Source organism: Rhipicephalus microplus, chromosome 2, assembly GCF_043290135.1.
Source record: "Rhipicephalus microplus isolate Deutch F79 chromosome 2, USDA_Rmic, whole genome shotgun sequence".
Lineage (NCBI taxonomy): Eukaryota > Metazoa > Arthropoda > Arachnida > Ixodida > Ixodidae > Rhipicephalus > Rhipicephalus microplus.
In genome coordinates this window covers 208395744-208419525 of record NC_134701.1, presented here as the reverse complement: position 1 = coordinate 208419525, position 23782 = coordinate 208395744, and the positions used below count along the sequence as shown (strand labels likewise).

Below are 23782 nucleotides of genomic sequence, written 5' to 3'. Positions count from 1 at the left end.
CTTCGTTTGCTTCAAAAATTTTTTTTCGACTCTTTGAAGCTCCATGTGTATTGTTGTGTAGACTTTCCGAATGTTTTACCGGCATTTTCACTGATTACGGTCTTATCTGGGGAGAAATATTGTGGCTCGTGCCAGTTGGTTGACGTGAAATGGAGGTGATAGCAGATAAGTGAAACTCTGGTAGCTTTCTGTGGTCCATATCTAATTTCACCGGCAAAAAGTTGAGCCTTTCACCTCACAAAACTGAAGATAAACCTAGGCGAACTTCACAGTTTCTACAACGTTAAGTCCTCTTCTCACTAAGATCAATCTAGCATAGTTTTCCTTTACTCAGTTATTACATGGTCCTTCACCTTGCGATGGGCAAGCATCGCTTTCACAGGAGATAGACTTACTGGTGTGACGGCTGAGCAGCATAGTACCATATGAAGCCTTACAGAGTCGAGTCAACTTTCAGCTCTCTTTCGGCCGCTTTAACACTCCCTTTGACCGCACCTCTTCATTACACGCCTCGTAAATATGGCCGCCTATGGAGCCGTTGACCTGCCAGTCTTTATTTGTGCAGGAGGCTTCCTGGAAAGCTGCGATAGTGACCCACGCACACGCCACTCGTTTACGAAGGCACGCCTTCGGCGCAAGACAATGGAGACGAACAAAGAGACGCCCACCCCAGAAGAGCCGTGGCTGCTGCATGGCGTCCTTCTTCGCAGCTATTTCGAGCCTGAAGTGCCGCAGCCGGTCAGTTATTCTTTCTAAAGCATAGATGTCAGTTTGTCCTCAAGCTGGAGAGGCGGTCAAAAATTTTCAATGCTCCTCCGGCACGAGAGACTGAACTTTATTTCCAGCGAACCCTTCTCCTTATGTGGAAGAACCTGCTGCCAAAAAAAAAAAAGATTATTGATAGACGTGCTGTACGTCCCCCTTTTAATGGGACTTGATATCTTGCAGAAAAATTACGTAACACAAGTAACGTCTTGCATTATACTTATGTCGTCTACAGAAATAGAGTACTTATTGGGGCCGGTTGGTCTGTAGGCGCTGAGAAGGACAGTGACAGAGCATACGATAAACAGCGCTTAATCCGTTTTCGTCCTGTGTTTCTCTTGTTGGCGCTTTTAATCATTTTGTAGTTTTCTGTATTTATCGTTTTCTTTCTTGTTGTTATCACCCGCAGTACAGGGCCTGCGACTGAACTGAGATATAATGTGTTTCGTCAGACTAGCAATATAATTACGAAGTTTTGTGAAGTAATATGAAATGGCGCAAAGATGCCAAAATGAATAAAGAGAAAGATTAGCCTGTCACCTTACAAAGTTTTTTGTTAGATTTCGCAAATAGCTAGAATAGATACTACATTTGCTTTGGTACTATACTTTATGCCTAGTATTGATGTACTGGGCAGTGTTGCTCTGACGACAATTATACTGAATAATCATGACACGCATCTTATGATTATCATATTTGCACCAGTAACATACCTTCGTCATCCATTCTCGTCTCATAATACCAAGTTTGGTATATGCGAGAGAGAGAGTGAGAATTTATTAGAAGGCAGAGAGGTCGGCCTGAGCTAGTTCGCTCTAGCCTGCTACTCTACACAGGGGATAAGGGAAAGGAGAAGGAAAGAGGGATTAAGGGTGATGATGGAGACAAAAAGAGGTGGTGCGTATGTACAATAGCCACTTAGTATAGTACCCTACAGTCTAGTATCTAGTCCAGTGTTTTTTATATAGTCTAGAACAGCCTTTGTAGCAGTTTTTGACACTGTTTGGTCGTTCATTGCTGACAATATGTGGCTTTCACTTAATGGCGTTCGTCCGATGCTTGCCAACGTTGCAGTTAGCATTTTTACTTGCGCCACGTATAATGCACAGTCACAAAATATGTGAGCTATCGTTTCACTCACTTGGCAGCGTTCACAATTCGGGCTGTCCGCACGTCCGATTAGGTGGGTGTAGTGGCGAGTGAAGGCGACGCCCAGATGAATTCGGTGCGAAGCTAGCGAAGCGGTGATCGCATCATGAGCGTGGCATGTAGTCATGTTGTTACATGACAAGCTTCTAATGATTATTATGTTTGCACCAGTCAACTAACTTCGTCATTCATTCACGTACCGTGATACCAAATTTAATATATGTGACGCTAGCGAAACGGCCGCGAGCGCATCATGAGCGTGGCATGAAGTCAGGTTGTTACATGACACACATCCCATGATCATCATTTTTGCAGTGGTCACATACCTTCGCCATCAATTCACGTCCCGCAATACCAAATTCGGTATATGCATAGCTAGTGGAACGGCCGCGAGTACATCATGAGTTTGGCATGTAGTCGTGTTGTTACATGGCACGCATGTCATGATTTTCATGTTAGGGTCTGTCGCTTGTGTTCGCCATGCAATCATGTCATACCATACCAGTTTTGCAAATGTCATGTGAACGAAACCAGCGCAAGAACTGCAGGATCATTAAATGTAAATCATGACATTCATGACATACATATTGCTACGGGGCGCCACAAATGAACATTCTAGAAAAGAGGACGATGTTTAGCGCGAGCTCGTGCAGACCGGGCTCCATATTGTATGCCTGCCTGTTTACCGAAAGTAAAGGCATTTTTCAGACGCCTTCTCCCCGTAACATTTTGGTGGAGAGTGCGGGTCTTCCCACAGTCAACACCACGACGATTCTACGCAGCGGACGTTCCTTGGCTGCCTGTGCGATGCCTGATCAAGACGAACACGAGGATTCTTCGGAGACTACCCCAAGCGTGCTTCGTCCAACTACGCAGCCACCAACAGCACCGCATCCAGCTGCAACTAACCGCACCATCGTCCTGACTCAACCGCGTGACCCAGGCACATTTTCGGGCAGTGACAGTACTGACGTGGAGGAATGGCTTCAGCTGTACGAAAGGGTGAGCGCTCTTTACAACTGGGATCCGACGCTCATGTTGGCCAATATTATTTTGTACCTTGATGGTACAGCTAAACTTTGGTTTTCCAACCACGAGGAAGATATCACGAGTTGGGACATCTGTAAGCAAAAACTCATCGATCTCTTCGGCAAGCCCATCGGGCGTCGTCGTGCTGCGCAGAAAGAACTAGCGTCCCGACTCCAGTCCGGCACCGAGTCGTACGTCACATACATACAGCATGTGCTCGCCCTCTGCCGGAAGGTTGATGACAAGATGCCGGAATCTGAAAAGGTCGCGCACATCCTCAAAGGAATCGCCGATGACGCTTTCAATCTCCTCGTATATCGAAACTCATCGACCGTAGAGGACGTTATTAATGAATGCCGACGCTTCGAAGACGCGAAAAGTCGCCGCATCACTCCGCACTTTTCGCGTCTTCCCAACACGGCTGCAACATCAACCTGCGAGGACGCCCGTTTGGCACCAGCCCATGCTGCATCCGACAATATCGTGCGCATCGTGCGCCACGAAATCGAAGCAGCATCTCCTCTGTCTGACCAAGTCCAGGCCCCTGACGACTCTCGCGCCACGATTTCCTTAATCAAGAGTGTCGTACGCCAGGAACTAGCCAACGCCGGACTTCAGACGCTATGCCCCGTTAACCGACCTGACTACCGACTGCCCAGTACACCTAATATGTCCCGCGGACCGAACAACCGCCCACGTTACCGGAACCCGGCAGAATGGCGAACTTCCGATGACAGACCGATCTGCTTCAACTGTGGACGAGTGGGCCATATTTCACGTCATTGCCGCACTTCCTGGGGTTGGCAGCCATGGTCGCATTATGCCAACACCCGACGCCCACTTGCTGGCTCTCGGATGCCGATCTACACGGCACAAGATGATGCTTCGCCATCCAGGCCCGCCCAACCAAGCCGCTCTCCGTCGCCCTCTGGACGCATGTCCCGCTCAACTAACCGACGTCGCTCCCCCTCGCCCTCCTACCACCAGTCCTCGGAAAACTGACGGGCGCAGCTCCTAGAGGTGAGCCTGCTTCGACGACCCGACCCAAAATTCCTCTACACACGATACCCGGACACAACAACTTGATTAAAGTAAATGTTGACGGTACTTCTGTGGCAGCACTCATTGACACCGGCGCTCACATCTCAGTCATGAACTCCAGCCTTTGTGCTCGACTCAAGAAAGTGCTCACTCCTGCTCCGATCACTCTTGTCCGAGTAGCTGATGGTGCAACACCAGCGGTCACCGGGATGTGTGCCGCCCGTGTCACTGTTGCTGGACGTCATACCACTGTTCTGTTTTACGTACTGGACCACTGCCCACATGACATCATATTGGGACTCGATTTTCTGTCGGAACATTCCGCCCTAATTGACTGTTCTGCTGGTGTTGTTCAGCTCGTCCTACCACACGCCGTTGACCCTCCTGATCCTGCGCCGCCAAAGCTATGCTCCGCCGACTTTGTTCGCCTATCTTGTCGAGCTGTGACGTATATCGACGTCTCTTCTGATCCACCTGTGGCTGACGGCGATTATGTCATTTCACCTAATCCTACAGTACTCTGTTCGCTCAATGTTGCGTTCCCTCACACCATCATCACAATGAAGAACAACGTGGCATGTCTCCCTATTGTGAATTTTGGACTTTGCTCTGAAGTGCTGCCACGAGGAATATCCCTTGCAACCCTTGCCCCGGCCGGCGACTTCCACATATCGGCCTTAACAGAGGATACACCGTCATCTACAAGTATTCAGTCGCGCAGTACACTAGACTGCATAACTGGAATGATTGCCTCTGATCTCCCGGCCGAGCATGTGTCTGCGCTTCGTGGCCTTCTTGCGTCGTATGAAGACGTCTTTGATCTCTGCAACCGACCCCTAGGTCAAACGACCGTCGTAAAACATCGGATCAACACCGGTGATGCAAATCCAGTACACCGGCGACCCTATCGAGTTTCCTCCACCGAGCGCCACGTGATCCAGCAAGAAGTCGACAAGATGCTTGCCCGAGACATCATTGAACCTTCTTCAAGTCCTTGGGCTTCGCCCGTTGTGCTTGTGAGAAAGAAGGATAACAGCTGGCGCTTCTGTGTCGACTACAGAAATCTTAACAAGGTTACGAAAAAAGACGTATATCCTCTGCCGCGGATAGACGACGCTCTTGACTGCCTTAGTGGCGCAAATTATTTCTCTTCCATCGACCTTCGTTCCGGGTACTGGCAGATATCAGTTGATGACCTGGACCGTGAAAAGACGGCATTTATAACTCCCGACGGGCTCTATCAGTTCAAAGTAATGCCGTTCGGTTTATGCAATGCCCCGGCTACATTCGAACGAATGATGGACGCTCTTCTTCACGGTTTCAAGTGGTCAATCTGCTTATGCTACCTTGATGACGTCATTGTTTTTTCGCCAACTTTCGAAACACACCTCGAGCGTCTCTCAATAATTCTTTCGGTTTTCCGCAAAGCAGGGCTCCAACTAAACTCGTCGAAATGTCACTTCGGCCGCCGGCAGCTTACTGTCCTTGGACACCTTATCGATTCTTCTGGTGTTCGTCCCGATCCTGAGAAAATCCGTGCCGTCAAAGATTTCCCTGTGCCGACCTCTGCGAACGATGTTCGAAGCTTTCTGGGCCTTTGTTCTTACTTTCGTAGATTTGTGCGGAATTTTGCTGACGTCGCACGACCACTCACGGAACTACTAAAAAAAAATGTGGCTTTTGTGTGGGGACCTGAACAAACCAGAGCATTCGTTGAACTGACGAGTAGACTTACGACGCCACCGATTCTCGGCCACTTTGATATATGCGCTCCAACGGAAGTGCGTACCGACGCCAGCGGCCACGGCATCGGAGCCGTTTTGGCACAACGACAGCATGGCTGCGAGCGCGTTATTGCATACGCTAGCCGTCTTTTATCGCCAGCAGAGCGAAATTACTCCATCACAGAACGCGAATGCCTCGCACTCGTCTGGGCAGTGGCTAAATTTCGGCCTTATTTGTATGGACGCCCGTTCACGGTTGTCACTGATCACCACGCCTTATGCTGGTTGTCGTCCTTAAAAGATCCTAGTGGACGTCTCGGCCGGTGGGCTCTACGGCTACAGGAATATTCCTACACGGTTGTCTACAAATCAGGTCGCCACCATGAGGATGCTGATTGCTTGTCGCGTCATCCAGTAGACCCAGCAGACCTTTCTGAGAGCGATGAGTCTACTTGCGTTTTGGCACTTTCCGCGTTTAGCAACATCGGAGATCAGCAACGCCGTGATCCTCACCTCAGAGATATAATCCTTCGGCTTAGTGGTCCCACAACTCCTCCTTCTCTCCGTATGTTCCTGCTCCAAGATGGCGTCTTATATCGCTACAGCATGCATCCTGACGGACCTGAGCTGCTGTTGGTCATACCACAACATATGCGTCAGACTGTCCTTGCACAGTTGCATGATATTCCGACAGCTGGTCACCTGGGAGTTTCAAGAACTTATGACCGCGTTCGACGTCGCTTCTTTTGGCCCGGTATTTACCGATCCGTCTGCCGTTACGTCGCCTCATGCAAATCCTGTCAACACCGCAAAAAACCAGCAACCCTTAAAGCGGGACGCCTTCAACCCATTCAGATCCCATCCGAACCATTTTATAGGGTAGGTGTTGACTTACTAGGACCGTTTCCTTTATCGGCGAGCGGAAACAAGTGGATAGCAGTCGCCACGGATTACACCACTCGGTATGCAATCACACGGGCCCTTCCTACCAGTTGTGCGACCGACGTCGCTGACTTTCTTCTAGAAGACGTCATATTACACCACGGCGCTCCCCGGCAACTGCTCACCGATCGGGGTCGCTACTTTTTATCACAAGTTATCCAAGACATATTGCACTCTTGCGCAACAAAGCACAAGTTCACAACAGCGTATCATCCTCAAACCAACGGGCTCACGGAGCGGCTAAATAGAACCATCACGGACATGCTCGCCATGTACGTTTCTTCCGACCATCGTGACTGGGACTTCGCCCTTCCATTTGTAACTTTTGCCTATAATACGTCTCGGCATGACACTGCAGGTTTCTCGCCATTTTTCCTCCTGTACGGACGAGAACCTACGTTGCCCTTCGACACGCTCCTTCCTGCCGTTGGCCGCACGTCTGAATATGCCCGCGATGTGATTTCTAGAGCTCTAGAGGCACGTGAGATTGCTCGCCGGCGTCTGAGCGATTCGCAGGAACGACAACGACAGGTCTACAACGCGTGCCATCGTGATGTCCACTTCAGTCAAGGTGACACAGTCCTTCTCTGGACGCCGTCGCGGCGAGTTGGCCTGTGCGAAAAGCTGACTTCACCGTACTCGGGTCCGTACCGTGTGGTGCGCCAAGTCACCGACGTGACATATGAAATTGAACCTCTTAACGCCACCAGCGCGCAATCGTGTTCTGACATTGTTCACGTCACTCGGCTGAAACGATTTTACTCAGACCAACCAAGCACCGAGACGGTGCCTTCGCCGCCGGGGGTGATGCTACGGGGCGCCACAAATGAACATTCTAGAAAAGAGGACGATGTTTAGCGCGAGCTCGTGCAGACCGGGCTCCATATTGTATGCCTGCCTGTTTACCGAAAGTAAAGGCATTTTTCAGACGCCTTCTCCCCGTAACAATATTGCCACAGAGACTAATTACACTATCCGACATCATGAAGAATCAGCGTCCAGTCTTGTGCGCACTCCTGCTTGTGGCCGCACGACTCATGCTTCAAGTTCAAGGGCACATGTTAATGTGGGTTGGAGCTGCGAAGAAGAAGTTGCGCTGGCGGATGAACAGTTTTTGCTTTGGAACGCTCTAGCGGACTATTCCATTTTTTCGCACATAATTTTCAGGGCACAAGTTCGCCCATAATAAACTAGTTTTTGGCGTTTCTTTTCTCGCACCTGTTACAATATCACGATTTTTATGTCATGACTAATCAAATAGGTTCTTCACACAGTCTTGTTATGCCATACTAAGTTTGGTAATAATACCGTCATCGAAACGGCCAGGAGAGCTAAAAGTTGTAGACGGCTAAATAGATAGATAGATAGATAGATAGATAGATAGATAGATAGATAGATAGATAGATAGATAGATAGATAGATAGATAGATGATAGATAGATATAACAAGCCCCGCCGTGGTGTTCTAGTGGCTAAAGTACTTTGCTGCTGACCCGCAGGTCGCGGGATTGAATCCGCGCTACGGCGGCTGCATTTTCGATGGAAGCGAGAAGGCTGTAGACCCGTGTGCTCAGATTTGGGTGCAGGTTAATGATCCCCAGGTGGTCAAAATTTCCGAAGTCCTCCACTTCGGCGTCTCTCATACTCATATGGTGGTTTTGGGACGTTAAACCTCACATATCAATCAATCAATCAACCAATCAACAACTGGAATATGAATGCTATTTTAATTTTCTGCTATAGGTAGATGTATTGATACTGTGCTGCCACCCTCTGAAAGCATTCCTACCTAACACAATTTTTCATATCTTTTATAATCTTCCTTTAACCAAGTGATGATGTGGAATAATCATATGATGAGACGTCATGTGGTGTCACACTGACTTTATAACGGCGTATTGATGACAGGATGACGTCGTGAAATTTTGTGATGTGTGAAGTTATATGATGGCGGGACGAAGTGATTGCTTTTTGCATCACCATTAATGGCATTGACGCCGTGGTACGCTCACTCCGCAGACACAGGACACCGGTGAATTTTCAAGCTTTATTAGCTGTCTCAAGCACCAGGCCTAATCAAAAGGCCCTATGAAGCTTGATTTGGGCTGCTCACTTGAGCAAAAAAGAAATCTATTCTCGCGCTTCCCCATGTATATTATGACGTCTTGCAGGGAAAATAAATCATAAAGAAGAATACAGCGAGTACGGCGGTTTATTAAAGGCTGCCGGGACCTCAATTTTTACAGGATATGGGTCATGCCAGAAAAAGTACCTAAGAAGCGGCAGATCTTAAAAATTTTTATCGCTATGTCTTCTCTTTATAACTCCAACTATTGACGTCAAATGCTGACCCACCAGCCTTGTCCCACTGCTCTCATTCTATTGTCCCTATTCACAAAAAGCTGAAGAATGAATGTCTTGAGCATTTACTGCTTTGGTTTTATTTTTGTTCCTAAATACACGTTTTCACAGTGATTATGCCAGCTTTGCTCAGGTAAAGTTGGATTGGGTTAGGAAATATATCTGTCTAGCGATGGTTTGCGTCATATGCAGTTTGATAGTGCCATTTAAGGATATAACTAACGCTAACTTTCATATGTACCAGAGCAGCTCTGACTATTTCATTTTTCTTAGTGATGTAAAATGAAAACAAAGTAATGAACGGTGGGCATGAGAAGAAACATATTCTGCACATAATCCCGCTGTAGAGCTCCGCAACAGAACTCAAGAAATGCTGAATCTGGGGACATGCAGTTTGCGGTATAAATAAATAAATAAGTAAATATATATATATATATATATATATATATACATATATATATATATATATATATATATATATATATATATATATATATATATTATTACGACGTGTATGTGCCGGATTGATAAGAGGGAATAGAAGTGTGGACTTGGGAAGAAGAAGATCTCTCGGCAGTTTTATCCGGTGCGGCCTCGCCATCCCAGCTTCCGTTCAATAAACCCCCGTACCCCTACTTCAGGCGTAACAGAGTGGTGGAAGGTGCTGGGTACAGTATACGTCGACGAACCACGGAGCCACAGCTGTTCGAACTTCGCCGGAGCCGTCGTATTGCCGGTCTGCCACCGACACCAACTGCCATGGCCGAGAGCGAAGGTCACGCCTTCTCAACCACACAAAGGTCAGTGCCAGCTGCACCTCGATATCACTATATGGAACCCCGCCCGTTCGCGGGAAGAGCAGGAGAAGATGTGGATGCGTGGCTGACACAGTACAAAAGGGTGAGCCGGTACAACTGCTGGGATGCCACCGACCAACTGGGAAATGTCGCGCTGTTTCTCACGGAAACAGCTCTGATGTGGTACGAAAACCACGAAGATTCCTTAACAACGTGGGATCGTTTCACTGAAGAGCTCAAGAAATGCTTCGGCGACTCTGATTCAAAAAAGAAGAGCGCGGAGCGCACGTTGGCTCAAAGAGCTCAGACTCCTGGAGAAACGTGTACCACCTACATAGAGGAGGTCCTGATGCTCTGCAAGATCATAGACCCGTACATGACTGAAGAGGACATGGTCGGCCACCTTCTGAAGGGTATAGCAGAGGACGTCTACAACTTTTTGATAGGCAGGGAAGACCTCACTTCCGTCTCCGCCGTCCAACGTCACTGCCGTACTTTTGAGAAGCTAAAGACCCGTCGTATTGCCCCGAAATTTGGTAGGCTGGCAAATGTAACAACGGTCGCCAGCGTCGACGTGAGCCCGCCCGCCGACCTTGCCGCTACTATCCGGACAATAGTGCGGGAAGAACTACAGCGACAAGACACACTGTTCCACGACACCATCCGCCATACGCCTACCTGTTTATCCTACTACCCGGCCCCGTTCGCTCCTCTGCCACCATCAGTATGTGTGACAGACGTTCGCGAAGCTAGGGCTTCGTGGCCACGCCGAGACTCATTCGCGTCTGACCAGCGGTATGACCAACGTCTTCGTCCCGGCCCCGCCCCACAGAGGCGCGCAGCTCCCGTTCAGCAATCTGCTCCACCCCGTTCGGTTAGGCGACCCTACACAGCCCAGCGCTCTCAGCAGTGGTTCGGCGAGCGACCCCTACCCATCTGCTACAACTGTGGCGTCGAAGGCCACATTGCCAGGTACTGTAACTACCGGCAGCCGCCGAGGTACGACTGGCCACCGAGATCCCACCTGTCCGACTTTGCACAAGCACCAACGTTCCCTGGAAGCGCATCTTACGAGACACCAAGGCCGCTGCGAAACCGTTCTCCAGCCTCTGACCGCAGTCTGACACCCCCGCCAGCCCCTCGCTCCAATCGGTCGCCGTCTCCTAGGCGCCGCTACCCTTCGCCGCCTCCGGAAAACTAGGCAGCGCGGCCGCTGGGGGTGAGGTCGCTGGTGATTCGCTGCAAGAAGAGATACCTCCACCGGTGCTTATGTTTAAAAACAAAGTGCAAGTTTTTGTTGATGGTGTACATACGATGGCTTTGGTGGACACTGGAGCCGCCGTGTCGATCATGAGTGCTGCGTTCAAAGCTCGTTTGGGAAGAAAGGTGACCTTTTTGTTGGAGAAAGCGATAACGTTCTGTGGCGTGGGCGGCAACTCGTTGTGTCCGATTGGTGTTTGTACCGCGGCAGTGTTACTGAGTGATCAAGTGTTTGTGACAGAATTCACGGTTCTTCCGCGGAGCACTCATGACATCATTCTAGGCATAGATTTCTTGCGAATGTGCGGAGCCACTGTAGACTGTCGAAATGGCGAAGTTATCATAAGTGACGCTGTTCCTCATGGACTTATCGAGAATTCGGGTACGGAAAGCGGTGCGCTCCGAGTCTATGAAGATACCGTTATCCCGGCCTTCTGTGCTGTGCGCGTTCCAGTAGCTTCTTCGCATATTAACGACAATAAGACCAGTTTCGATGCGCTAGTGGAGCCTTTCCATCTAAGTTGTATAAAGAAGAACACGTTGGTACCCCACAGCATAGTTTCAGTGAGTGAAGGTCGTTCAGACCTTTGGACAACGAATTATTCAAACGAACCGGTGCTGCTACCAGGAGGACTTAAGCTAGCGTCGTTTAAAGAATACTCGCCAACAACAGTAGCTGTCCTCAGTGACGTTCGACGGGATGAACAAGTGACCGCCTGCTCAGACAGTTCGAAAGTTTTACCTATGGTTGATAAGGCGCTGACTGCCGACAAGCGCAGAATGCTTGTGGACGTTTTGTTAAAGTACTTGCAAGTTTTTGATTTCTCCCAGAGTGACCATACGCCTTCCATTCCTCCATTTCGTATACGCCATAGGATAAATACACAAACAGCACAGCCAATCCGACAAAAACCGTACCGAGTATCGCCGTCCGAGCGCAAGATAATAGACAATCAAGTGCGTGAAATGCTCCAAAAGGGCATCATTCAAGAATCATCGAGCCCTTGGGCAGCTCCTGTGATCCTTGTGAAAAAGAAAGACGGTACCTGGAGATTTTGTGTCGACTATCGCCGTTTGAACTCCATCACGAAGAAAGATGTTTATCCTCTTCCACGAATTGATGACGCCTTGGACTGTCTCCATTCGGCGTCATACTTCTCGTCTATCGATTTACGTTCAGGCTACTGGCAGATTCCCATGCATCCAGCGGACAAGGAAAAGACTGCTTTCATAACTCCAGACGGACTTTATGAATTTAACGTGATGCCGTTTGGATTATGTAATGCTCCTGCCACATTCGAAAGGTTCATGGATACCATTCTGCGTGGCCTAAAATGGAACGTCTGTATGTGCTACCTAGATGACATCGTGATCTTTGGGCGCACATTTCGTGAGCACAACGAACGCGTGGACATTGTTCTGGAATGCATTAGAAACGCTGGCCTTGTTCTTAATTCGAAGAAGTGTCATTTCGGCGAGCGACAAACCTTAGTACTTGGGCACCTTGTGAACAAAGATGGGATCAGGCCTGACCCGAGCAAGACAGCAGCTGTGAAAGCGTGCAAACCACCTCGCTCAACGAAAGAGCTTCGCAGCTTCCTAGGCCTGTGCTCGTACTTTCGCCGATTTATTCCCGCATTCGCCGACGTTGCCTTCCCCTTGACCAGTCTGCTACGTCAAGGTACTAGCTTTGAATGGACACATGACTGTGAGACGTCTTTCAACCAACTCAAGTTCTTACTCACATCGCAGCCCATTCTCCGACACTTCGACCCTTCGGCGCCGACCGAAGTTCATACTGACGCCAGTGGCATTGGCATAGGTGCAGTTCTAGTACAACGACACAGTGGAAAGGAACATGTCATTGCGTATGCCAGCAGAACTTTAAGTAAACCAGAACGGAATTACACAGTGACTGAGCAAGAATGTTTGGCACTCGTCTTCGCTGTACAGCGATTCCGTTCATACCTGTACGGTCGTCCCTTCCAAGTGGTCACAGACCATCATTCCTTGTGCTGGCTTGTAAGCCTCCGAGACCCATCTGGCCGCCTGGCACGCTGGGCCCTCCGCTTGCAAGAGTATGACTTCACGGTGTCATACAAGAGTGGCAGGAAGCACGCTGACGCTGACTGCCTTTCGCGGATGCCGCTTACTACAACACTTTGCGATGCCGACAATTTCGATCACCTAATTGCGTCAGTGACTCCAGTATTCCCGGACAAGACCACCTTTGAAAATGAACAGCGGAAGGATGTCAGCTTGGAGCCATTATTTGCTGAAGCACGAGCGTCCACTTTGGCCGGACGCTTTTGCGTTCGTGAAGGATTACTTTACAAGAGGACCTTCTCGGCCACGGGTTCCCGCTTCTTGCTGGTGGTGCCGCACACACTCCGTTCCTCCATTCTGCGCGCCATGCACGACGACGCAACTTCGGGTCACCTGGGAATGACGCGAACACTCCTTCGTACACAGGAGCGATTTTACTGGCCACGCATGCGCCAGTCAGTTGAGCAGTACGTGGCCAGTTGCACTCAATGCCAGACGCACAAATCAGTCACGACTGCTCCGGCTGGACTTCTACAGCCTGTGACGCCTCCCAGCACTCCCTTTGAGCAAGTTGGCATTGACCTCGTGGGCCCTTTTCCACGCTCGGCAAAAGGCAACCGTTGGATTGTAGTGTGCGCCGATTACCTGACCCGCTACTGCGAAACGGCCGCCCTGCCATCTGCGACTGCTGGCGAAGTATCCTCCTTTCTCCTGCACTCTATCATACTGCGCCACGGACCTCCTCGCGTCATAATAAGCGACCGCGGCCGTCAGTTTACGGCAGACGTTGTTGAGGAACTGCTCCGTATGTGTGGCTCGGAACTTCGTCATTCGACACCTTACCATCCACAGACGAATGGCCTTACTGAACGAACGAACCGGACACTGGTGAATATGCTTTCAATGTACGTGGCGTCCAATCACAAGAACTGGGACGACGTCTTACCGTTCATCACGTATGCCTTCAACACTGCCCAACACGAAACCACCGGCCACAGCCCTTTCTTCCTTCTTTACGTTCGACCCCCTCGTTATACCCTGGACACTATCTTTTCGTTTTATGACAATGACGATCCTTCATTAGCTGAAACACTATGCCTTGCAGAAGAAACTCGGCGTCTTGCCCGCCTGCGTACTATAGCATCGCAAGACCGCTCAAAGCTCCGCTACGACAGCAAGCACCGCCACGTCACATATGAACCGGGAGACCTTGTAATGGTGTGGAAGCCTATCCGCAAGCGTGGCTTGTCCACAAAACTTCTCGCCCACTACACTGGCCCATTCGTTGTCCTTGAGCGCCTCAGTGCAGTAGATTATAAAATAGCACGACTGACAGCTAGTGGGAGACGATCAACCAAGACCGAGGTTACCCATGTGGCTCGCCTCAAAGCTTTTAGACTGCGGGACGATGCATGAAACGCGCGGTGCGCTTCGTCTGCGAAGGGGGAAATATTACGACGTGTATGTGCCGGATTGATAAGAGGGAATAGAAGTGTGGACTTGGGAAGAAGAAGATCTCTCGGCAGTTTTATCCGGTGCGGCCTCGCCATCCCAGCTTCCGTTCAATAAACCCCCGTACCCCTACTTCAGGCGTAACAATATATATATATATATATATATATATATAAGCAAAGAAGTGCATACTTAAGGGCTCGGTTTTTGTGTTTTGACACAATAATGAACTCTAACTGACAATAAAGCCAAAGAAAGTACAGGAGAAGTTATTAGACTGGATTGTAAAATAAATGTGAAGAAAGAAAAGTGGGTGAAAAGATAACTTGCCATGGGCAGGAACCGAACCTGCGACTTTCGAATAACTAAGGTGTTCTTCACATTTTTGACGACACGCGTAAACAGCCGGCGAGGTGGCCGGCGGCGTGGCTGGATGGTCCACGAAATTCCAGCTGGCCTACGTGGTGGTTAATTCCATCACTGACAGTCTAGGCAGGTTTTTACGCAGTTGGTGACGTCGGTAGTGAGGTGGGGCCAGTAGTACTTTTCTTTAATCCTCCCTAGCGCATGGTGTCCAGCCGTCAGGTCATCATGCAGAGCATGCAGAACGTCTGTACGTAAAGCCGAAGATACTACGATGATGTAGTTGACCAGATATGACGAGAAGATTTTCTTGACGAGGACGCTGTTAGGTAAGAAAAACGACGCAAGTCTTCACATGAGTAACTTTGGAACAACGGCAGCCATGCTATCGAAGTATTCTTCAAGGCCTTCGATTTCAGGGTTGGTTGGCTGTAGTTTGGTGAAGTCATTGACATTTTAGTTTCCCAAAAAGTAGTCACCGTCCTAGTCATGAAGTGGTGGGTCAACGAGTGCTCGGGATAAGCAGTCGGCGTCAGAGTGCTTTCGTCCGGATTTGTAAACGACAGTAACGTCGAATTCTTGATGTCTTAGACACCATCATGCGAGATGACCAGAAGAGTCCTTCCAATTTGCTAGTCAGCAGAAGAGGTGGCGGTCGCTCACAAGTTTGGAGGGCCATCCATAGAGGTAGTGGCGACACTTTTATGTAGCCCAGATGATAGCAATCCACGCTTTTTTTGTTGTGTATTAGTTGACTTCTACCTTCGATAGCGACCAGTTACATAACTGATCAACCTTTTTTTTTTCGTTATACTTCTGCACAAGAACGGCGCCGAGACCTACACTGCTTGCGTTGGTGTGGATTTTTGTACAGGCGGCTTCGTTAAAATGCGTAATTATTGGAGGGGTCTGCAGGCATGCTTTCAGTCTCAAATGATTCAATTTTCGGCATTTCAATTCTTCAATCGACATCGGTCTTCATGAGCTGCGTTAGTGTATTAGCAATCTGTGAAAAGTCTATATTAGGCGGACAAGCTGAGAAATCGGCGCACGGCCTTCTTGTCAGTGGCTGGCAGGAATTCGGCAATGGCCGCTATTTTCTGCGGGCCTGGACGCTCTTCGGCCTTGCTGATGACATCGCCTAAAACTCGAGTGTTCGCATCTTGCAGGTAATTTTAACAGAACAATCTGCAATGATCGCGAACCTTCTCGAACATTGAGGCGCATTTTGCGCTGAGCATTCTTGACCCAGGTTTCGTGGGCGGAAACCGAATCAAACAAAAGTGAGAATAAGAAACACGCGCGGCAATATACACCAATTATTGATTTCTGAAGTCGCTTTCCATGGCGCGAATAATATTAAGGAAATAATATGCAAAATATTGTATCAGATTTACACTCTAAGTATCGTAGAGTCCTACATTGACATGAAGCATAAATCGTTATGTTTGTAATTTGCACATTCTGGTTCCTCATAATTGTTCGTGTATACTAGATTGGTCGTCATACCTGTTTATTTGTATCGGCCAGCTTCGGCATCAACACCGCGAATCTGGAAAAAAAAATCAGTCGCTTGATGAAACATTCTGACATAGCGAAACTGATCTTTTATGGTAGCTTTTCGCAGCGTACAGCTGATGCTTCTCGGCCACTACAAGTTTTTTGTGCTATCGCTTCCGCGCAAACACAAGCGCAAATGAGAGATAATTGTTGCTGTGCACGCATAAAAGCGGCCGAAATGTTTGTCTACAATGTCATGCTGACGACATTCCAAGCCCAGTCGAACAAAAAACAAAGCAACGCTTTGATTATATATGTTCCTTGTTGTCCAAAGATAACGTTGAACTACAAAAAAAAAAGTTCTTTAGCGTTTACGAACTTGGTGATTACTTCACGCTGCGAAATTCCCGAGCCACACATGCAACTTTGTGCTTAGGCTCGCGATAGTTTGAGAGCCCGAGCAAGATAAAACAAGCGGCCACTTTTTAAGGCTTTCGAGCTCAAATCTTGCTTTGTCGTTGTGTTTTCCTATATTCTGATGCTTGCAGCAAAAAAAAAAGCAGGTAAAAGCGAAGGGTGAAAGGACAAATGCATGGCATCATCAGCTATATAGCCTCACAGCTTCTCAGCCGGCGCAGAAGCACATTACGCATGCAGAGACATGTATGCTAATGCAACGCGCCATTTCCAAGTACCAAGTTGGCGCTACAAACGCGCTGGTTCGACGCTGCAAACGTCTCGCATGAATTTTGAAGGCGCAGGTTCAAACGATCGAGAGCGCGAAACGCGAACGGTCGTAAGTTGACTGAGGCAAAAAGCGCGGAGTGACGATGGGCAGCAAGCTTTAACGGCAGCTCGCATTACTCGTAACCCTTCAGTGCCTTCCATATTGAAATTTGTAAAGGGCATAAGCATTTCACTTGGTGGCCCATGGTGCAATTATCAACAAGCAATCACGTTGGGAAGCAGCTCCGCCGCGTTGGAGATGTTAGTACAATCTTTACCGTGGACTGAACTGTAGCTATTTTACGATCAGCGCTGGCAGTCGTTGTGGGAGAAAAACGATCGACTCATTCAGCGCTTCCCTATATTTGCGTAGATTCACTACTTACGTGACGTGTTCTCGGTAAAGATTTGACAAGTATTTGTTTGTGCCTCTCGATCCATCAAATTGATTATTTCTTTTATATTCTCAAAGTCTAACATAATTTAGGCAATTTCCTGAAAGTGTTTTTTTTTTCTCGGCTATATTCCCTACAATCAATCCCTTTCTATTGATATTGACAAAACGCGAAATGGGCTACCGCTTTCAAGCAAGTAGACCGTGCCAGTATCTCGAAATTATTCGCGTGCAGAAACAGGTGTAAAGAAAGCCCGAGAGCAATTCGTTATTTTTGCATGTTTCAAGCTCGGAGGTCAAACCACAATACTCTAGCAATATTGCCTCGCGTATGCTCGAAAAGGCATGTTTTCACAGGAAAAATTTTGTATCAACGAATTGATGGGCCTTGTTATTAACACGTTATTATATGCAGTGGCAGAGCGGGTGCTTAACGAACTGTGTCTATCATATGACAACGCTTTAATTCATAACACGCATGTCACCAGGATAATCTGCAACTAAAAATACAATTTTTTTCAGATGAATAATTCCTATTATCACGCGTTAATGTTTTACGGCGATCACTGCGATGTGATGCAATAGGTGAGATAGTACCCAGAGCTTTTAAAACGAAGAACGGCAAGTTTATAACTGACGGATTGAAACATCGAGTTTCCTCAAATGTTACGGCGCAGGGAATCATCTGCTCGCAGTGAACCTGAATTGCCATCTCTTCCGAATACATACATATTACTTCATAAAAATCACATGCCACACTTGCACACAGTTTTTTTTTTATTCAAATGGCCCACAAGTTGTTAGAAAAAAAGTTAGAAAAACAAAGTTCTTGTGATTGTCTTGCAACAACGAGGTTTCTTCAAGTCCCAAGACCTACTTACGCTTTCTCAACTCGTTTACAGAAGCAGTCCCCATTCACATTGCAGAAGCGATAGTTCAGAGACAAATCGCAGATTGTCAAAGAGGCGGGTGACAGTGCGAGGCGTTTCTTCAGCGTGCCTAACGATGACAACTCTGCGAAGTTTCGACAATTATCGGCACTGCCGCACTGAAACACAAACATCTCTCAATCAATAAAATCCGCCCTCATCACATGAAGTTTACTTCGTCTATCGCGAATACACAGGTTCTCCAGCGCACGCAGGTCATTAGGTGAACAAACATTCAACTCAAGCACTTCTGACAGCATGGTTCGAGAACATTGGGTACGCCCCTAGGCGGCGGAGACAAGGAATAATTTACCGTCGTCTCTCATCACGCACTCTCATAAGGTAATTAAAACGCAAACATTTGCGTTTGTGTACGTTGACTAGTTTCATTTTTCATGGCATCGATCGACAAACGCCGGCGTAAAATCTAAAGTTTCTTTCTATAAATGATTCGAGGGTGAGCTTTGTGCCTCTCCTTACTCAAATTCTTTTATCTAACATGTTTTTTTGGGTCACAAAACTTTATAGCAATAAAATAACGCAATCTTCGCGTACAAAAACATTCGTTCATCAAAGAAATGTTTAGACGTCCTAAATAATGTTAACGCGTCAAAAACAATGTTCACACGCAATAAACACAAAGAAGTTCACGCATAGATAAAAAAGAAAATTTTATAGTTTTTTACAGGTTATCAGACAACAATCATTGGGCACTTCGTCTTAACACAGTTGTCACGAAACCCAAAAAACACGCCAAAACATGTGACCAGATGCACCTACTAATAATTAAAAAATTGAACCAATAGTTGTGCATTCCAATCGGTAGCTTATTGATGTCCTCTGGTCTTATAATGAATGAACTAGTTCGCATGCAGCGATGTTGTGAGAAGTTTCTGATGGCAAGAGGGTCACAACACATTTCTGATAGCGGCTACTCATCTAACTTATTAAGCTTTTTACATTTTTCTACCGGTAACTGCATCATCTTTAGAATGTAGAAGAAGGCATTCAGTTTTTCTCTGCCTCTTCACGCGTGCATGCAGACCAGTTATTTTTTATTGGAGCATGAAAATTCGTTGCAATATAAGTTTTATATAATTGGGAGTTTTGTGCACCATTTGTGAACCAATTTTCTTACGACAATCGACCATGTACCTTGTTCACCAAACATCATGCATCGCTTGTCACTAAAGGCCGTAGAGGTAAGCCGTTCTCTTGATGCACTGCATGTGCCATTTGATTACCTGTGACAATTGCTGCGATTTTGCAGTGGCTTAAAATTGACTGCGAAACTATGTAATGACGTGAATCTTTTACTATGGCACATGTGTTCTGAACTTCATCGGTTACTTTGTTGTTAGTTTTGCCCAAGTTGATCTTTTATACACACCAATGTCGCTTGAGAATCACACATCGAAGAAGTCCTGATTGTCTACATTAGACACAAAGCATGAAGTATAGCAAATGGTTCTGCCATAGTGGACGTTGGGAAGTTACAGAGTCTAAAAACTTTTCTCTCTTGGTATGCAGGTATAATAAAAGCTCACTAGAACTATATTTCCGACATGACCCACCAGCGCAAACATTAATACACTCAGCATATTTTTTTGTGCAGATGGGATTAAGGTAATTTCTTTACCGCGATGACGACAATGCTACACTTTCGAGTCAATCTGTGAATCGAAATGACATTTTCTGTAACGTCCAGTCGCCACAGGGGAGGAATCGTGCATGCCGGCCATTATTCATGGCTATGCAAGAAATTTTACATTACCCCTTTCCGATAGCTCCTTTTCTCTACAGTTAAACAGAAAAACAAAATACCCTCTGTGCACCTGTCATCTCGTTTCTCACACAGCCGTCTCGATCGTAATGGCAGCCCTCGGCCTTCTTTCACGCCACTGCATCGGCAACAGCCAATGTTTGGGCGAACTGCGTCGTCTGACGAAGGCAAACACGAAAACGAAGGGGAGAGAGGAGGCCCCAGCGGAAAAGAATTTTGGACGACGAGTGAGGGGGGAGGGCGAAGTCGTTCCGGTTGGTCAGTGAGCCAGAAGATTCCGCTCAGACGCTTCTGAGTGGGAGCAACAGAGGTCCTCCGGGGCAACTAGGAACTGGAGGCACGCGCACTTCGCAAGGCTACGACTATGAGAGGCACAGCCAAATTGAGGAAAGAGAAGAAAGAGTGGGGAGAGGTGTTTGAGAGAGAGCTTGGAGCAAGCAGGGTTTTTCGCGGTGAACTTGCGACAAAAGTCGTCGCCACAAGGGACGCACAGAGCGCCAAAATGAACGAGCCTCATAGAACAAAAATAATTCTGAAAGGATTTCAGCCAGTTCCCCGTTGTGAAAGCCGTCAGAAGGAGAAGCTGTAAGCTTCTGAGTATGTGTGTGGTTGGCCAGCGGGATCACTTGGTGCCGTAAAGAGGCCGCAATAAATTTCAAGTACGCTCGCTCACACATTGTGTGCCTCATCATCACCTCCGTTACCATAATCATCTTTTAGCATCATCATGATCATCATCATTTCGTTTTATTTCCGTATTCACAACCCCTCTGGGCATGTGGCCTTCATGACGTCTGTGGCTACTGCAGCTGCTGCTTCTACTGATATTCTTTACTGCTACTAATTCTGCTGCTGCTACTACTACTACCAGTACTACTACCACTAGTACTACTACTACTACTACTACTGCGACGATCGCGACGACGACGGCACAGGGTATACACTAACCCCCGTATTCACAAACGGTCTTCGACTCGACTTTCACCCTTTACTTGACAGAGTTGAGTACTGCACCGCTGCTCGGCTGCGAATGACGCTACGCTACTCTAGAATCGCAGCAGGTTATCGCTGATAGGCAGTGACTTGCCCTGCCTAGAGACGGCACTCCCATCGACTTTCTCCAGTGAAGGTGAAGCGTTGAGTGAAGAGACATTCTGGAATACGGGGGTAAATCAGCCTCAATATAATATCACAGTAGAAGAAAGAACATAAAATTGCGAAGGTTTGATGAAGATAAGGTGCTGTCGTGACCAGGTTTAGTGCAAAGCATGCCCGCGACATCACATGCCGGTCATTGAAACACAGCGTATCGGGTTGCAACGCTTTGTTTTCCAATAGATAGGTTTAAAAGCTACGTGACGCAGCTGTGACGGGTCCGATGATAAGACCCAGTCACCACCGGCCACACGCGATTTTGCTTGAAAGAAACCGTCGCACGATGGTTTTGCTAAGTGTCCACTTTCGTGTGGAGCTTGCGCAAGACAGCAGTGAGTATATACGCTTGATTGAACATTGCGCTTTTTCTTTCTTTTCCCTGCAGCTTTTCATTTGTTTGGGGGGGCTTCTTTGCAGGCCGGGATCAAGAGTTCCATTTTACGACAACGCGACTGTTGCCCGCTGAAGTCAGCGACCACAAAAAAAAGTAAATGCTTGAATACAATATTAAACTACGTTAGTCTACGTGCCAACGACTTGGAATGAAGCCTAGCCGAGCACGGTCACGTTACCCCTGTATTTATAAATAATTCATCTTTCGTTCGATGTCATTTCATTGATAGATAGATATATATGTGGGGTTTAACGTCCCAAAACCACCATTCATTTCATTGATGCGCTAAAACTATTTTTTTTGAGGAAGATGAGGTAAATTTTCATTGATGAGCACTAAATTGTTCCGAAAAATTGGTTCACTTGGACCAATGGGATAAATGCGAGCTTGTAGGTAGGAATGCCAACGCCTACACTATCCTCATCGAGGTGAATTATTTGTCTTGTTTTATGGGTCAATGTTTCTTGATTGCCTCGCAGTTTTTTTTCACGGAAAACGAACCAAAACGATCAGCTTTTTCTACACCGTTTTGTAAAGGTGGAAGAAGGGTATACACGCTTGCACGTGCGCTTATAATAGCAATCAAAGCTTTTATCTCCTGAAAACTAATTTCCGCAGATATACCGTTGTACCAATAGTGATACCAATGTTCAGTGGACAGCTCTTCTCCCCTATGATCAACTGATTTTTACTTGTGTGCCCGTAGTTCTAACGCTCCCTGTAATCCAATTCTTCCTTCAAATTGTTCCAATTTATTACATATTTGGTTGCATGCTCAAAAATATTGGGATAAAACGTGTTGTTTGTGTAAGGTATACATGTATCTTGAGTCGTTTCGCTCAAAATTACCCTATATCCGCAGATGAAAGCGTCCGGCCATTCAGTAAGCTGTGAATAACACAAGCGAAATAAATTATTTAGGACTTTTTCTTTAGGTCAATTGCAATGTTATACTCTCTGTTCCACGCCTAACTCCTATTGTGTTCAATAAACATTCGGTGTCATATCGGGAATTTCACCAAAAGAAATTCAAAAGCCCCTCTGGTTCTCCGAATACTTTAATCATTTCCGATGGGGCATGCTAAACACTTGCCGAACTTGCAGTTAGGCCTTGCGTAAGCCGCTAGGCCTTACAGTTAGGGATTACAATCTTTTGACAGTGTGTGCCGCTGCCCAGTTTGTCTGTGTCCGTAATCTTAGTTAGTCGTAGAGAAACGCCACTTAAGAGCCCGCTTACGTTGAGGCAAACCGCACGACAAAGCGTTCTCTCTGGTCTCAGTCTCCAGGGTACTAATAGCTTCGGAGCCTCGAGAGCCCACACTCGGTGCGCTTACGACACCTGGGTAGTATTTATGTACATAGTTTATTTTGAATCGGTTAATAAATGCCTGTTTTGTTTCACCATACTGATAATTTTCAGAATGGTTAACTACCTGTCCAAGGAGCTGCGAAGTACACTGTCGCAAGGCAATCGGCACGCACCAGGAAAAAAGCAACTACATTACAGCAAACACGAGGAAAGTGGAGAGCAATTGCCGAGCAGGAAATTTCGCGGTAGTTCTGGCAAGTGAACATGTCAAAAATGAACAGTGCACTAGCACTAAATATCAAGTTTTAAGTAATAAATCGTATTGTTGGAGCCGCGGCGTTAGCAGAATGCTCTTTACAAATTGCCAAAAGATAACATGCGCCTATACCCGCCAGCATGCGGGCGTAATAAACACTCATCTCAACTTACTCAAAGAAATAAGGAAAAAACTAGCAACATTAACAACAGCAACAACATACCTTTGTTTTTTTTGTTTTTTCAGAGATCTGACTTCTCAACTATATGACCATCTTTAGAGGTCAATCTACTCTCGTCAGAGAGTTTTGGGATGCAAAAAACAGGTAACATACCTGTGTAAAGGAAGCCATACAAGCAGCAAGATAGGACTCGCCAAAAAGAAATAACGCGTAGACTACTATTTTTT

At 47.1% G+C, this 23782-nt stretch overlaps 1 protein-coding gene across 1 annotated transcript in view; it reads left to right on the top strand.

The window, feature by feature from the left end:
- Positions 1 to 581: 581 nt before the first annotated feature.
- The window catches only part of LOC119169587 (guanylate cyclase soluble subunit beta-1-like), a 133137-nt gene continuing 109936 nt past the window's right edge, over positions 582 to 23782 (top strand). The window contains exon 1 of the mRNA XM_075875128.1: positions 582 to 738. Within this exon, the coding sequence (XP_075731243.1) occupies positions 643 to 738 (96 nt within the window). The 5' untranslated portion in view covers positions 582 to 642. The remainder of the gene's footprint in view (positions 739 to 23782) is intronic.